This window comes from Lepisosteus platostomus, chromosome 13, assembly GCF_059453375.1.
Source record: "Lepisosteus platostomus isolate fLepPlt1 chromosome 13, fLepPlt1.hap1, whole genome shotgun sequence".
Lineage (NCBI taxonomy): Eukaryota > Metazoa > Chordata > Actinopteri > Semionotiformes > Lepisosteidae > Lepisosteus > Lepisosteus platostomus.
The window spans coordinates 36,255,954-36,270,404 of record NC_142623.1 but is presented as its reverse complement, the minus strand read 5'-3'; the positions used below and the strand labels follow the sequence as shown (position 1 = coordinate 36,270,404).

At 36.3% G+C, this 14,451-nt stretch overlaps 1 protein-coding gene across 2 annotated transcripts in view; it reads left to right on the top strand.

The window, feature by feature from the left end:
• The first annotated feature begins 2,321 nt into the window (after positions 1-2,321).
• LOC148650543 (protein diaphanous homolog 1-like) overlaps positions 2,322-14,451 on the top strand; it is a 49,954-nt gene continuing 37,824 nt past the window's right edge. Inside the window, exon 1 of one of the 2 annotated variants that reach the window (XM_088604490.1) lies at positions 2,322-3,234. In XM_088604490.1, the coding sequence (XP_088460616.1) occupies positions 3,127-3,234 (108 nt within the window). In that variant the 5' untranslated portion in view covers positions 2,322-3,126. The remainder of the gene's footprint in view (positions 3,235-14,451) is intronic. The other variant, XM_088604489.1, reaches the window with a different exon arrangement.

Sequence of the window (14,451 nt, the reverse complement as noted above, 5' to 3'; positions counted from 1 at the left end):
AGGATGCATTAAGGGTAAGTATTAATGGAGTCCAGTTGCTCCTATGCCCCAAAGATGCACTGTCACCTGAAAGTGATACCACTGTATTATTCATTTTAATGGCTGGATCAACGTTGATGATCAGCTAGCCTTGACAGAATATATGAGTTCTGACACTGCATATTACACACAGAAAATTTCAGCTAATACAGAAACACTTTAACAACTTTAGTAAGATAGATTTTTATTTTTTCTGTCCTCAAATTACTCTCCTGTGAGTTAAGCATTTTCTAACTTCTTAATATGTTTTATATGTTTCTCTAAAGATATGTTTTGATCACATCTTTAGCCTTTGTGCACTAGCCTGCATTTCATAGCAAAAGAACACACAAAAACTTTAAATTTAATAAATAATACAATTTAATATTCTGAAGTTGCCTTAAGATATTAAATGCACTGCATTTGACTTGAATCACATATAAAGTCCTCGCATGACCTCATACTATTACATTCTGTTACACAAAGATGCATATTGAGTGTTTGACACACTGGACAAGAAACTTTTAGAATAACAGTAAATAATCCTGGTCTAATCCTATGTCTAAGAATGCAGAGACAACATTCATGTTCATTAATGAAGCAAATTTCAAATGCCATTCTGAAGGTATGGTCCATTTTAGTGTTTCTGTAAATGTTTCAAATAGTTACTTTAAAAACACACAATGTTAAGAGGTACAAAAGTGATACATTGCCATATGATCAAATGTTGTTTTGCCATGTGCGACTAAAAAATTTTAACTCGCATTTCAAATATAGGTGAAGTCCTACCCCCCTCATGTAAACTAATTCAAAATGTCATTATCAAAATATGTTCTAGGTGGTAATAGTGGGACATTTCCATTATACAGTATTTCTAAAGACACTGGTCAACTGAAGAACTGTTCCTTTTTAAGCAAAAGTGTTTTTGATTCTTCAAATGGGGCTCATATTTACAAAATGGATGGTACATTGTGTTTGTTTTGGATTGACATCTTTATTTAAAGTCAGGCTTTGAGGTTACATTTTTATAAAGACGTTGTTGCTCAATTAGTTGCAAAAATAAACCTCTTTGTCTTCCACTGTGACAGGGTTTTGGAAGATGTGAAGGCTGACTCCTACGGAATTAACCACAAGCCTAATCTTTTTAAAGTCATGCTTCTTCCAAAACTGGTTTTGACAACAGCTTATGATTACTCATAGAAGGTAGCAGATAGAAATGGAGTGATGTACAGCTGAAATCTAAAGATATGTGAAATATGATGATCAACATTAGAGGTGTCTAGGAGACACAAATATTTTGGAGGATTTAATATCCATTTCTGAGTGGGAAAAAAAAGCTATGAAAATCCCATGAAGCATTTTAAGGGCAAAATATTAAACATTTATACCATCAGTGGAACAAACGCCAAAGAATTTCAGTCAATATTAGTCAGCACATTTTGTAAAAAAGGAAAAACATCAAAAAGCACAAAGCTGATAAACACAAAAAGCTGTTCAGTGCATTTATGTTTAATTGCATGCTGTATGAAATGATGTACAGTATATAATTTACTTCCTATTATTTTCTTCTGATTCAGATACTGTAGCTTCTACTGTTATTTTAACTTTTGAACTGCTTATGCAAATATTTTCTATATGATCAGTTCCATAACGTTCGGACATAAAACAATATTGATCTATATAACAGTGTTGCCATCACGAGGTACTGTAGTAGACGCTTTTTATCTCATTACTATGAAACTGTGCCATATTACAATTTATTATTTTTTGTCAAATTCGTCAACCTTTTAACAATACACTGTATATCCATAGCAACCAACGTTAACATTAAAAGCCTGATCATATTTATTTCAATTCTTTGGGGGAAATTAATGAACAATAAATTGTAAAGACATTTGTGGATTACATGTTCGCCGCTGGGTGGAGCAGTTTGACAGCCTTGCTCTTTTGTGTTTTTAACAGTATTTTGCTTTGAAAAATAGCTAATAGACGGATAATTACAAAGCAAACATTTTCTTCCTCAGATAACTCTCTTTCGTTTTCAAAGAAACTAGCACTAGTTTTTTTTTATCTGAGAAATTACGCCTCTCAAAACGAAAGATTACATTCCTATTCCTGTTCTTTATACACAGCGGAAATCAGTTTTGTGCCATGACTTGATGTTAATCACGAAGACATACTGCATCATGGTGAAACATTTCAGATGGGGAAAAAAAACTGCATTCTGCAGCATTCCGTTGCTTCAAAGACAACAACAAAGCAGCTGGAAAGGGATACCTAGCAGTCGATATCATTTAATGTAATTAATTTTTAACTGTCATAAAAAAGAACACTAAACATGCAACTAACACAGTATTTTAAACGAGGGGTGGCTTTTCCTTATAGCCAATGACAATATTTTTAATTGCCGAGTTTTAATTTCTTGTGTCTCAGACGAAGGTGCCATGATAGGCTGCCGAAAGCTACTTTCCTGTGCTCAGTTGTGCTTCCTGTATTCAGGTGAAGGCTTGGTTCTTTGGTTCCTCCCCTCGCTCAGTAAACCTGTTTTGTGCAAAGACAGGAAGCGGAGTTTGAAGTCGTGTGAACGGGGAGGACTTGTGTAGCTGGCCTGTAATAATCATGAAAATACACCTATGGAAACCTGGACTATAAAATATCTCGGCGATGCTTATGAATACCACAAATAACTCCACTTGCTTGTTGGAATACTAACTTTAACACAGCACGCTGTGCCGTGGGCGAGAAGTAAACTTTCAGGATTATCGACAAGTTGCAATGACTTGATTGCAACTGCGGGCTGAGAGGAACTTTTTATAGAAATCCTAACACATTTCTAGGAGATACCAAAACTCAAGCTCCGTCGCTGCTATTTGGGGTTCATTTTAAATTTCCCTCCCTTTTTTTCCTCCTGAGCGGAGGAGGGGGTTCGCCGTACTTTTCTGCCCGACAGCCTGAGCCCAGGCCTCTGGAGGGTCACGGTGAGGAGTTTTCGTCTGCAGGGAAGAAAAGAAGATACACTGTCCTGATACATCCGGGTGGTTTAAAAGAAATTGTGGAGGAAAGTAGTTTGAATTATTGTGTGTTGCATTTTTTTCCACAACTAGCAGGATGGATCCACAATTTGGTAACTCCGCTTCAGCCGGGGCATCTAATAAAAGCAGCAAGGAAAAGAAATCGAAGAAAAACGTCGAAGAAGGAGATGGGAAAAAGAAATTTGTACGTATTTATCTTTTTTTTACCAACTCTGAATTATTTCTTTAAGATTGTTTGCTCAAGAATGAAAGCAACATGTGGTAAATGAACGATGATCATTTTCCTAGGAAACGCTGATATAACGGACAGATAAAGTGTAGATTAAACTTTTCATGTAGTTAGATTTTTTGTCAAGATCAATCATAAGACACATCTTTTAAAATGGGCACCAATACATTTCGAAACCTCCGCTACGGAGAGCGAGATGTGCGCCTTGGTTTTCCTTTACAACAGACTGAAAAGAAATACTGTAAAACAATGGTTAATACAGAAAGATCCTTTTAATGGGCTGAATTGATGCGTTTGTTTAATATGCACTATTTTAAGGAAGTTGGGTAACAGTGTGATGTTGAGATGAGAAGTTTCTATAAAATGTCAGATGTCATGTGGTTTAGCATGATAACCGTTACAACCCCCTTGTATAAAAATCGTGATCTTTACTGAGACATTGTGACTTCAAATTGTTTTTAACACGAATGTCACAGATTGACAAGGTGGAGGGGTTTCTCTCCTCCAGGGGTTAAATCGGCAACAGGTTTCCCTCTCTTGGGTACACTGTACTTAAAATTCCCACTTAATGGCTTGCCAAAGAAACATGCCGTGAAATTGTTTCCATAAGGAAATGACATCATGAAAAAGGGGGAAAAAAAGCATCGTCTTTGTTAGAATTTTTTTTTTGACTTTGTACTGTAGCAGTTGGTCTGTTTGGCAGAGTCTAGGCTCCTGTGACATTCTTACCTTGTGGTTTCGTGCCGCTAGTTTAAATGGGAGCGACAAGGACAGGGGTCTAGATCTCTGGGTTTGCCAGAGCGCCAGTTTCCTTACTGAATTCTGAGATGCGTGCGGCCAAGACTGAACCCAAGTGAATGCAGTCCATTAGGATGCACAAGTGCATCTTTTGTCACAGCAAGGAATCCAACCCCAGTAGACTGCACAAATGATCTTGCTTTGATAAGGTCACTAATAGTATCTGCAGAGTCAGTGGGTGGAAAATTGGACGCACATTCCGAAGGGTTTTAGGGAGAAGTAAACCACACACACACACAAAACAAAAAAAAAAAACAACTCCAGTAATACGAAGGTTTCGATTGCAAAAAGCATCGTTGATCCTGGGGAAAATGGCGAACTAATTCAGTAAGGTTTATGCGAACAGATGCATATGAACTGGCGCTGAATAAACAATGATTTGACGGCCTGCAGAAGTTAGAGCTATCATCAGCACTGAAGTCTCCCATGGCCTTCTTACAACATCAGACATTGCATTCAAAATGTAATTGTAATCTGCATTAGTTACTCAGTTAACTGTACGCAGATTACAATCGTAAACAGTGACGGAATAAAAGTGAGTTATGGTTTTGTGTTATGGCGGTAGTTAATAGACTATTGATCCCGAAGGGAAATCGAGGTGTTACAGCAGCCCAGCCCAAGACGAGCAAAAACAGACACCAGAATAGACGAAAATAATAGTAATAGTGCTATTCAAAGTTAATAGTACTTTCTGAATTTTCATTACTTCTCTATCTTGTTATTCGGTCCATCTTTCTTAATACCTCGGAGTGTTTTCGTTTCTTGGATGATTTAAGTAACTTTTAAAATGGCATTGTAAATGCCCGCTCTACAGGACTTCTACAGGAAAAGCTACAAATTAACATTTAATATTGCTGCGAAATTAGGCAGACCTCTTAAGGGAGTTATACTAAAGACAGAAAATATAGGGCATAATCCTCAAAACATAATACCGAATTCCTTCGTTGGTACACATAGAACATAGTTTCCAACCTGCTTGGGTGGAGTTAAGCAGGTTAAGCAATTACCTGTCTCGTTTTATATGCGTCACTTGTGTGAGACAATTTAACCATACCACGGAAGGATGTTATTTAGATATGAAATGAGTCATAGTAGTGTAGTATGGTTAGGGAGTCTATACTGCAGCCCAGACAGATCTTCGACCCATCATTATTTAAGGAGAAAAAGTCTCTGGTAATTTCGTACAACCTCTGAGGTCTTAAGATATTTGGCAATCATCTGGTACTTTATTTCGTTTTGTATTTCAGGGTAATGTGAAAACACTAATGCTTCTTTTGAGAAAGAGCACAGGATTACAATCAATGTGCTGCTTTTGGACAGGGAGCATGAAATGAGTTTCATGGCTTAATGGTTAAGCTAGTAAATTGTTTTTTGTAATTCCGTACGTTCAAAGTGACATAAGGTAATGAAGGCGTTTGCAAATGTACTTCATTAGTTTTAAAAATAAAAAAAAACAGCCTTGATGAATTGAATAGGTCTTACATTATTTCTTTCCCCCCAATGTGCAATTGTTAAGGGGAACAAGCTATTAGTGATTCCTTTGGATTTTCTAAGTCTCATTAGCTGGTACTACAGTAGTGGTAGTGCATAAACTATTGAGGAGCTTAGTTACTGAACATTATTGACACAAAGTTGCACTTATTGATAGATAATCCGGAAAGGAAAAAAATAATAATACTCAGATCATTCCAGATCTGAAGTTTTGTACATGTTTTCAGGGGATTTAATGTATCCTGTTTATTTAGGCAGGTTTCAAATGCAATTTCAGATGCTTCAGTAATTTTTTAAAGATCTAATTATGTTTCTCCTTTAAATTGTTAATTCTTCTACTACAGGTAACACTAGTGACAAGACAATGGTAAAGATTAAGACAATAGCAGAAGCCATAAGCAGAGAGAGAAAGGTATCATGCACTGCTGTATTGTATGACACAGAATTAATGTAGCCTGTATTTAAACTTGACACCAATTCAGCAATGGCTCTTTAAGCAGATTCATCATCATTGTTGAACTCAGGTTAGTATACAGCAGCAGCCTTACCCTGACAACAAACGTTTTTGGTAAATTTCTCAAATTAAGTTATTGTGGTGTTAATTAAGCATGTATTCAATTGTAAGTTAAAACGTCATTCCTGAGGATCTCTGCTGGGTTATAGTAGGCATGGCATAATTTGTGGGATTTAGTGTATTTTCAATAAATATCTTCTTTTTTATAGAGCCTGATCAGACACTAAAGCAATATATATGTTTTTACATGTATTTTAATACAACACATCTAAACTTTACTTTGAAGCTCCTGAACTATCTAAACACTTTCAGCGTCAAATTGGGCAGCAGAGCCATTAATCTGACAGTTCTGTATTTCTGGGGTCATCTAGAATAGCTCCTTGATTTCAGCATTTATATTTGCCTAGAAGACGCCAGTGACCAAATAGAAGTGGTAAATGGGGACAGATATCTTGTTGACCTTATTTTACTGGTCAGTCTGAACAATTTGAGCATCAATTGTGGCCTTTGCAGTCACGCTTCACCTGAGCAAAAAAAAATGCATGCACAGCATTCTGCTGTGTGCTGGTTGCTGGAAAATAAAGTGAACCACATCTTTGGGTGACTGTAATGTGGTAATTAACTGTTCTTGTGCTGAATATATCTTACAGTATATCACACGTTCTTTCTTTAGATAAGGTGATGGCACAACAAATATAGTTTGTCATGAGAAACATACATTATATTAAAATACGCTTATTTTAGAATAAAATGTTAATATTATTAATAAATATTATTAAAAGAATAACATTTAAAATGTAGATATTTCACTAAGGTGCAACCATATACTCTAATTCGGTAAGATACCCACTCCCAAAGTTCAGTTTTGACATTCTGATAACAATGAGATTGTCAAAAAAAGTTTTATACATGTTTTACCTTTTGAATTGTTGCAATTTCCTATGTGTCCCAGAGAAATCTCGCAAAGGAAGTTCTTTGCTTAAATCCCCCTGCCCAAAATTACTTTGAAAGAGCCTCAAAGTTTATTTACAGTGTACATAGTTCAGTTGGAAAACCAGTTTCATAACTTTGGAATTGACGCTTTAATGTCATGTCTTATAATAAATTAGGAAGTTTTGACTTCAGAAAATGAACTTCAACAAGCTGTGGTTGTTTTATCTTAAGTATTTTCTCTATCCAGTGTTGTTAAATTAATGAAGACTTATTTATTACATATTGTAAGAAGACATACACCTGTACTGTAAACATAACACACAATTGTTATGACATCAAATGGTTTTATTCACAAAACACTAACCTTGATACAACCTTGGCATCTTGTTGCCTCTGTTCCAGACTGTTGCCGAAATAGTTGTGAAACGTGATAGGTGTAACACAAGAACAATGCAGTGTTTTCTCATTTTAACAGAATTGCATACTGATCTGATCAATTGCCCAAAGGTTTTAGTTTCACGGTAACATGAAGGATATACAGCTGGAGTTCATATATTTTACCTGCAGTCCCACAACACGGTAGTAAGCACATTTTTATGAAAGATGAAACGTACTCATGAGGGGGGTGCTGTGTCAGAGTGCAGTAGTTGCAAAGAAATAAGTAAAGCTTAATTCCAAACGGAATAGTAGGACCACTGCTTTTCATCTTTGAATTAACCTTAACTTGTTCCAAAATTAATCACGTCAGACAGCATACAAGAATATTTCACTCTGTCTCGATCAGTGTCTCTTAACCTCATTTGTACCAGGGACCAGTTTCCTAAAGGCCTACTGCTTTGAGGTAAATAGTGGTCTATAGCAAGAATACAGTTTAATGGGTAATGTTACTTAGTATTATTGCTATGGCAAGGATTAGTCAGCATGGCTCTAGGGACCAGTGCCGATTCATGGACCGAGGGTTGAGAAATGTGGTTCTTTATGTTTCCTGTGTGTACATTGTATACTGTTAGCAGTGTTGTTGCAGGAGAAGAGGGGATAATGTTGTGTTGTATGTTGAGAGCTGCTCCAGTGATTGCACTCCTGTGTCTTAACTACTGGGTCTCATTTCCTAAAGTGGATTTTACATGCTCAACAAAATCTGAACTATTTTCAAGGATGAAAATAAAGTGTTTGGTTTTTCTTCTAAGCTTGCAAGGTATCTTGCTGTACTTAGTGTCATTACTGTTCCGTTCATGTTACAGTGAGAGGGGTGTAGCACTAATTACCATCATGACAGTATCTCACTGTGATGCATCATTAGCTTATCTGTGGGAGGGATACAGATTACTTCATCTTTTGTGTTGCTATCAAACATTTTGTTTATGACTTTTATTTTAATCTGTGACCTATTTAAAGGCAATAAAATTCATATTGTACAGGAATGCAAACAAACAGAGGTAGGTTATGTGATATCATGAGCACAGTTCTGATCTGCAGTTTTAAAACCAGTATGTGCAATATGATATCAAACTGTCATGACCTGTACTGAAATAGAAAATAGAGTGACATCATTGAAGTGCTGTACATCATTAAATGCTATTGTTTATGGAGAAGTTTAATAGGAGGGAACCAAGTGAGATTGTTATAAACAGTAGGTGTTTGAAATGTTATTAAAAGATTTTAAATCCGATTAAGGTTCATAGCTGTGACAGTTTTTAACATTTGTTGGTTTTTGGTATAATGTTACTGTAGTTAAGGTACTGTAACAATGATAGATTCATTGAAAGTGGCCTGTTCTTCACTTCACAAAGTTATCTTTCGCCACCCTGAAGTGTAGCCAGAGGACCTCTTTACTCTGCATCAAGCTAAATTTTACAAATTACTACAGCAATGCATTGCTCAGCAGTGGTGTGGTTTTATGACCTTGCTATAGTTCCCCACCCGTTCTGTTTTAAGAACATTGCTGAGAAAGTACGGATCTCACCAGTGCTCACAGAACATTGTTCATATGCAAGCCCCTAGGGTCTCGTTTTGTGTATGTAATATTATTTGTAACGTACTCTATAAATGCCTGCTAAAATCAACAATGGTACATGTGCAACTGTAGCCCACTGCAGAATTCTGCAGTTCACTCAAGGTCAGCACTCTTGTTTATAGCTCACGGCAGTAAATGCCTAGCATCCATTTCAGTAGATGTGCATTAGGTCTGTTATGTTTTTAAATGCCACAATATATTAAATAGCCATCTAACTAATGTTCTGCTCTTGAAAAAAACCATTTAAGTGCGCATTTTCCTCAATGAATAATGATGTTGCACTGCATAATTTAAGCTATTTTGTTGCCTATATTTAAAAGGAGAAATTACCGTCTTTCAGCCATGGTGTGGAAAGCTACACAATTTCCAGTATTTTGTAGAATTTTAATTTGCTGTCACTACAGAAATAAAATAGAAAAAAAAACAGTATTTCCCTTTTAATATTTTCCCTGCGATGGGGAGGTCAATCATACTGAAGTAATACTGGCATGCAGGTGGAAAAGCCATGTTAATCGAATGGCAGCTGTCCTCTATTTGAAATGCATCCTCAGATATCAGTGATGCTGTGAGTGGTTTCCAGTAACATAATCTAATTGACTACACAGACCTTTATTATGTGTCCCTGAAGCACCTGTCACAAGGCACATTTTACTTACACCTTGCACAGGTGCTTGAGCCTAAAGCCTATTTCATTCATGCTATACTTCATTTCAGGTCTAAAAAGGATTTAAGATAAAGTCAAAATGCAAGGTTAAAATAAAGTTGTAATGCATGGAAAGGAATCATAACTTAAAACTTGGATGGCATTTTCATTGTCATTCCTTAAGTGTATATTTTTTTTCTTGTGTTCCGATTTTCAGAAGGTTTCTGTATGGCTCTTTGGGCTATTGTTAATGTGAAAGACAGTCTCTAAAATAGGTTATTCTAAACACATATACATTTTATTAAAAGTATTAATAAAGATTAAAACTATATCCCTGTATGTATCATTAAACACTGCATTTTAAAATGTTTGTATCTGAAATATAATATTGGGACTACAAAGATGGTAACTTAGTTTGAACCAGCAGCTTTTTAGTTTGTTGGTTTGTAGAAATCAATAAATTCCAGAGGAGAGAGGCCTAATGCATTCTCATACCATTGTTTTAAAGATGATATGACGAAATAGTGTTTGCTTTGACAATTGATAAATGAAATGCGACCTGCTTGATAAAAGAACCTGTATTCAGGTAATGAATGCGTAGGGATCCAGTGTTCTAGGAATGAAAGGTATGTGGATTGAGGTAAATAAGGCTGGTTTAAGTAACGGTTATGAATAAACCTAGTTAGGTAAGGCACTTAGAATGGTCAATAACTACACTTGATCCAAAAACCTAAAGCTTTCTTTTGTTTAGTTCCTATTTCATGTAGGTTATGCCAACCTAATGTAAAGGGTCTAAATATTTCTGTGCAAGAATCATTTGACATATTTTTCCAGGTAGTTATTCCTTTAAAAAAAATATTCAGATATAACCCTTTATCTGTTACTCATGGAAGAAGAGCAAAAAGTACCACAGGCTATGGATGTCAGTGCAATTTGTGCAGATGTTTTTTAAATGTTTTTTGGTATCTAAAAATGACAGCCAACATTGCCTTTATTTTTTAGTAAGTAAATTTCGTGATTTCTTTGTGTTTGGTGATCAGGTGTCTTTCTGGGCTCTTTCTGGGCACTGATCAGAAATGCTGTGTTGGATTATGCTGAATTTCTTACCATTTTGCTTTCCTTGATGCATTGGCAAATAATATATGCAAATACCTATTCAGTGTTATGACGATTATTTGTACAAGCAGTTTCATTTCTGAACTCTTATCTGATATATGCAAATAATCCATTCCTTTTTAACCTGTCATAATGAGCAGAGTATAGCTATGTGCTCAGATATGAGTGGTCTATATCTGATGACTCCTTCAGAATCCTATGTGGAATTATTTTACAGTAAATCTACCAAAACATTATGTTCTTTTATGTAAGAACTGTTGCTGTAAACACTGTGTCTTTAATGTATATCTGGCACAGAACACTCTATAAGCTGGTGATATTTAAATCCTCCTGAAGATGGTTTTTGATATTTGAGCATCCATTCATACTGTGGCTCTGTTGGGTGTTTGTTTGCCCTTTCATTTGATAGGAAATGCATTAATATGCCTAAAAATGTTAAAATCATAATGTGACGGCAATCACATCCTTAGTGTAGGCTTTAGCAGATAGTGTTGTGGGACTTTTTGTGGTGTAGGCGGGGATGACTAATTGGACTTGAATTATTTCTTGCTATTAGGCTTGTCAACTGATTTATCAAAAGTCTTAACAGAAGGACTAACATTAAGGTTAAGTACTGTTGAAGTAGAAATAATCTTATTAGGGTAACTGTGCTGGAAGGTTTGTGTGGCCTCTTTAAATGCTAAAATTGACTTTCTGTCACTGAGGATTCTTCTTCCAGAAGTTCTCAAATACTGTCAAATTCACAAAGTGACACTAAAAATGAAACATCTGAAACAGCCTGTTTTATTCACCAAAGCTACCTTTTTTTGTGTAGTTTTTGTGCAGTTTACCTGGAATTATTTTTGGGCATTATTTCTGAGGCTGGCACAGCCTCAAAAGAATTGAGAGAAAACGACAATTTTCTACGATGTTTTATAACAATTTTGCCGATTGTGTGTTAAGTGGGAGGTTTATGTCAAGTTCAACCTAGATGTACTGTATCTAATTCCTTGATGCAGCTATGAACAGCTCATGGCTCAGGCTGCCATTGGGGATGCAGTTTATTAGCTATGCTGTTTCTTAGCTTGAGTTAGTGATGCAAGGGTTTAGATAAGATGAGCAGACTGTGGTGTATATGGATATAAAGCTAACAGTGTACTCTAATACTTGACTCTTTAAAGAAGACAACTGATTTCCTGGAATAAGACACTAATGGCTCATATTAATTTGAGGTCCTGACTACGGGTCAGACTCTCCGTGATCTGTGAGTTTATTCCCCACATGGGGCAGGATTGCGTTTTTGGATTGTAAGGGTAAGGAACAAGTTGCCTAGTTATGATGCTGAACCTGTTACTCTGGCTTCCTTCAAGAAACAGCTGGGTGAAATGCTTGGATTACATAGCTACTAACTGCCAAGCTAGATGGGCTGAATGGCATTTTGTAACCATTTTGTCGTCATCAACAATCCCCTGGCAGTTTTAGAAAGAGTGAGAGTTGTAACCCCAGTGTCCTGGCTAAATTAGCCTCTGGGCTTGTACATTCTGCCCTACTGAAAGTTCCACCATCATTGACTTCTCTGTCTCACCTGCTGATTAGTCGAGTTGCTGCACGTCACAGGTGACTGGAGTGAATCCCCTCCCAAGGGGAACACTCTTTCAGCTCCTTTGGAATTAAATGGTCTATATAAATGCAAGGAATTATTATTGATTCAAGGATCCCATCATCATCACCATTTTGGATAACACTAATGCATCCATATATTCACCAATCTGTTGAAATAAGTGTCTTTGATCATTTATCTAGAAAGTGTCTACACTGTCCTACCTGGTTCCTCAGTCCTGGTTGCTATAGCTTCGGCTGCAATACGTTTGAGTTTAGCTGAGCGACCCCTTATCAGATTTCAGAATACCTCAAGCAGCCTATTCAAAGTAGTCATTGCTTTCTTTATACAGCCCTGTCATCTTTTAGAGCCCTCTTTGTTTCAGTCACCTGAGTGTACGTTTTGAGAATCCACCTGTTTGTCTGTTTGGTTCAGTTTTCTCTTTCCCCTCCCCCTGTAGCAGAATCACGATCCCTGACCTGCTGTCCATGGTTTAAGGAATTAGGGCCAGAGGTCTCAAATAGCATTATCTGTCCGATGGGCCTGCTTAAGATGCAGCAAACCTCAGTTAACAGGGACCACAAGCCTTGCACGCTAAATTTGTCATATCCAGCTATCCTAGTTGCACAATTTCTATACACAGTATTTCGACAGTTGTTGCTTGATTAATCTTGAGCCCAGCTGACAGACAAACATTTCATTTTGAGGGATTGTTTTGGAGAAAAAAATCTTTTTTTGTGTTGCTTTCTTCCTGCTTTGGTATTCCCACCCACTTTCGGCGATCTTAGTACAGTATATGGCTGTTCAGGAGTGTGTATGAAAATAATTATAATTACAATCATTTGTATGTAAGCCAGTTTTCTTTCACTGAGAAATCATGGAAATACAGGGTAAATTATGATTTTTTATTTCTTATGGATCCCTTTCTTTGAAGGCAAAGCGATCCAGTTCTCTTTTTTGAAGAGAATGTACAGTGGCCAAGAATAATGATTATTTCTATTTTTTGTAAAAAGTGAATAGTTGATAGCAATACCTTCTGATGACCTTTATTCTTTCTGTTACTAAGCAACAAGCACAGACTAGTTGTTCTGTGCTATAGCTTGTCTCCAATGCACTGGGTTTAATAATGTAGGCTACAAGACTTTTAGGAACTTTTTCCCCCCCCAGTTGATTAGTTATAAAGAATAGAGCCTGGCAATCAAAGCATAAATTAAGAACTGAGGTTACTGTGAAATGTATCAAATTAAAATGAGAGAAAACATTTAATCTTTTAAACATGGTCAATTGATTATATATTTATCTCTACCTCCGTTTTGTTGAACCAATATATATGTTTTTAAAATATTCCATAAATATAGTTTGAGATACTCAAACTGTATGTCAAACTATCTTTTGGCATAGTTTGTCATCTTTTTCATGAGGACCACCTAAGCTGATACAGTTATGCTATTTTTAAACCAGTTATGGCATATGCTGCTTAGTAATTACTGTGAGCACAAAATGAGCAGTGACAGGAAATGCATTGCACAGAAGGCAGGAAGTGAACACTTTCTCCAGGGGCTGTTTTAGTAGGTCTCAACAAGAAATTCAATGAACGATGAAAGATACTGTTTCCATTTTTAGCTTGTAGTGTTACAGATCATAGTTTGCCTTGTGAATAAAGCTGCATTTTCTGTAACAACATGTATTAGCAGACCAGAAGTTACAAGACAATAGTTTTAAATAAGGACACATTTTTATTCCTTATTTGCTGAAAGAAAGTGGCACATTGCATGTCAATCTTTCTTTGTTTTCTTTGTCAAATGCCCTTGTTTAAGCAATAATGAACTGAATTGCAGTCGATCATGTCCTTTATTTTAATGCATTTTCCCTTATTTTGCTTTTTTTCCCCCAAAGCTGATGGCCCTGTCTAGGTTCAGCTTCATGTTTGCTTTTTGAAGATGAATGGCATTAGTATTGGAATGAGAAAAACCTTACCCTCTCCTAAGCAGAGTTTTGGTTTTAGTGTGAATTTATCTCACCTTGTACACGTATGTACTGTTTGCTGTGGACTTGCGTACATACCTACTTGTTCAACACTAATG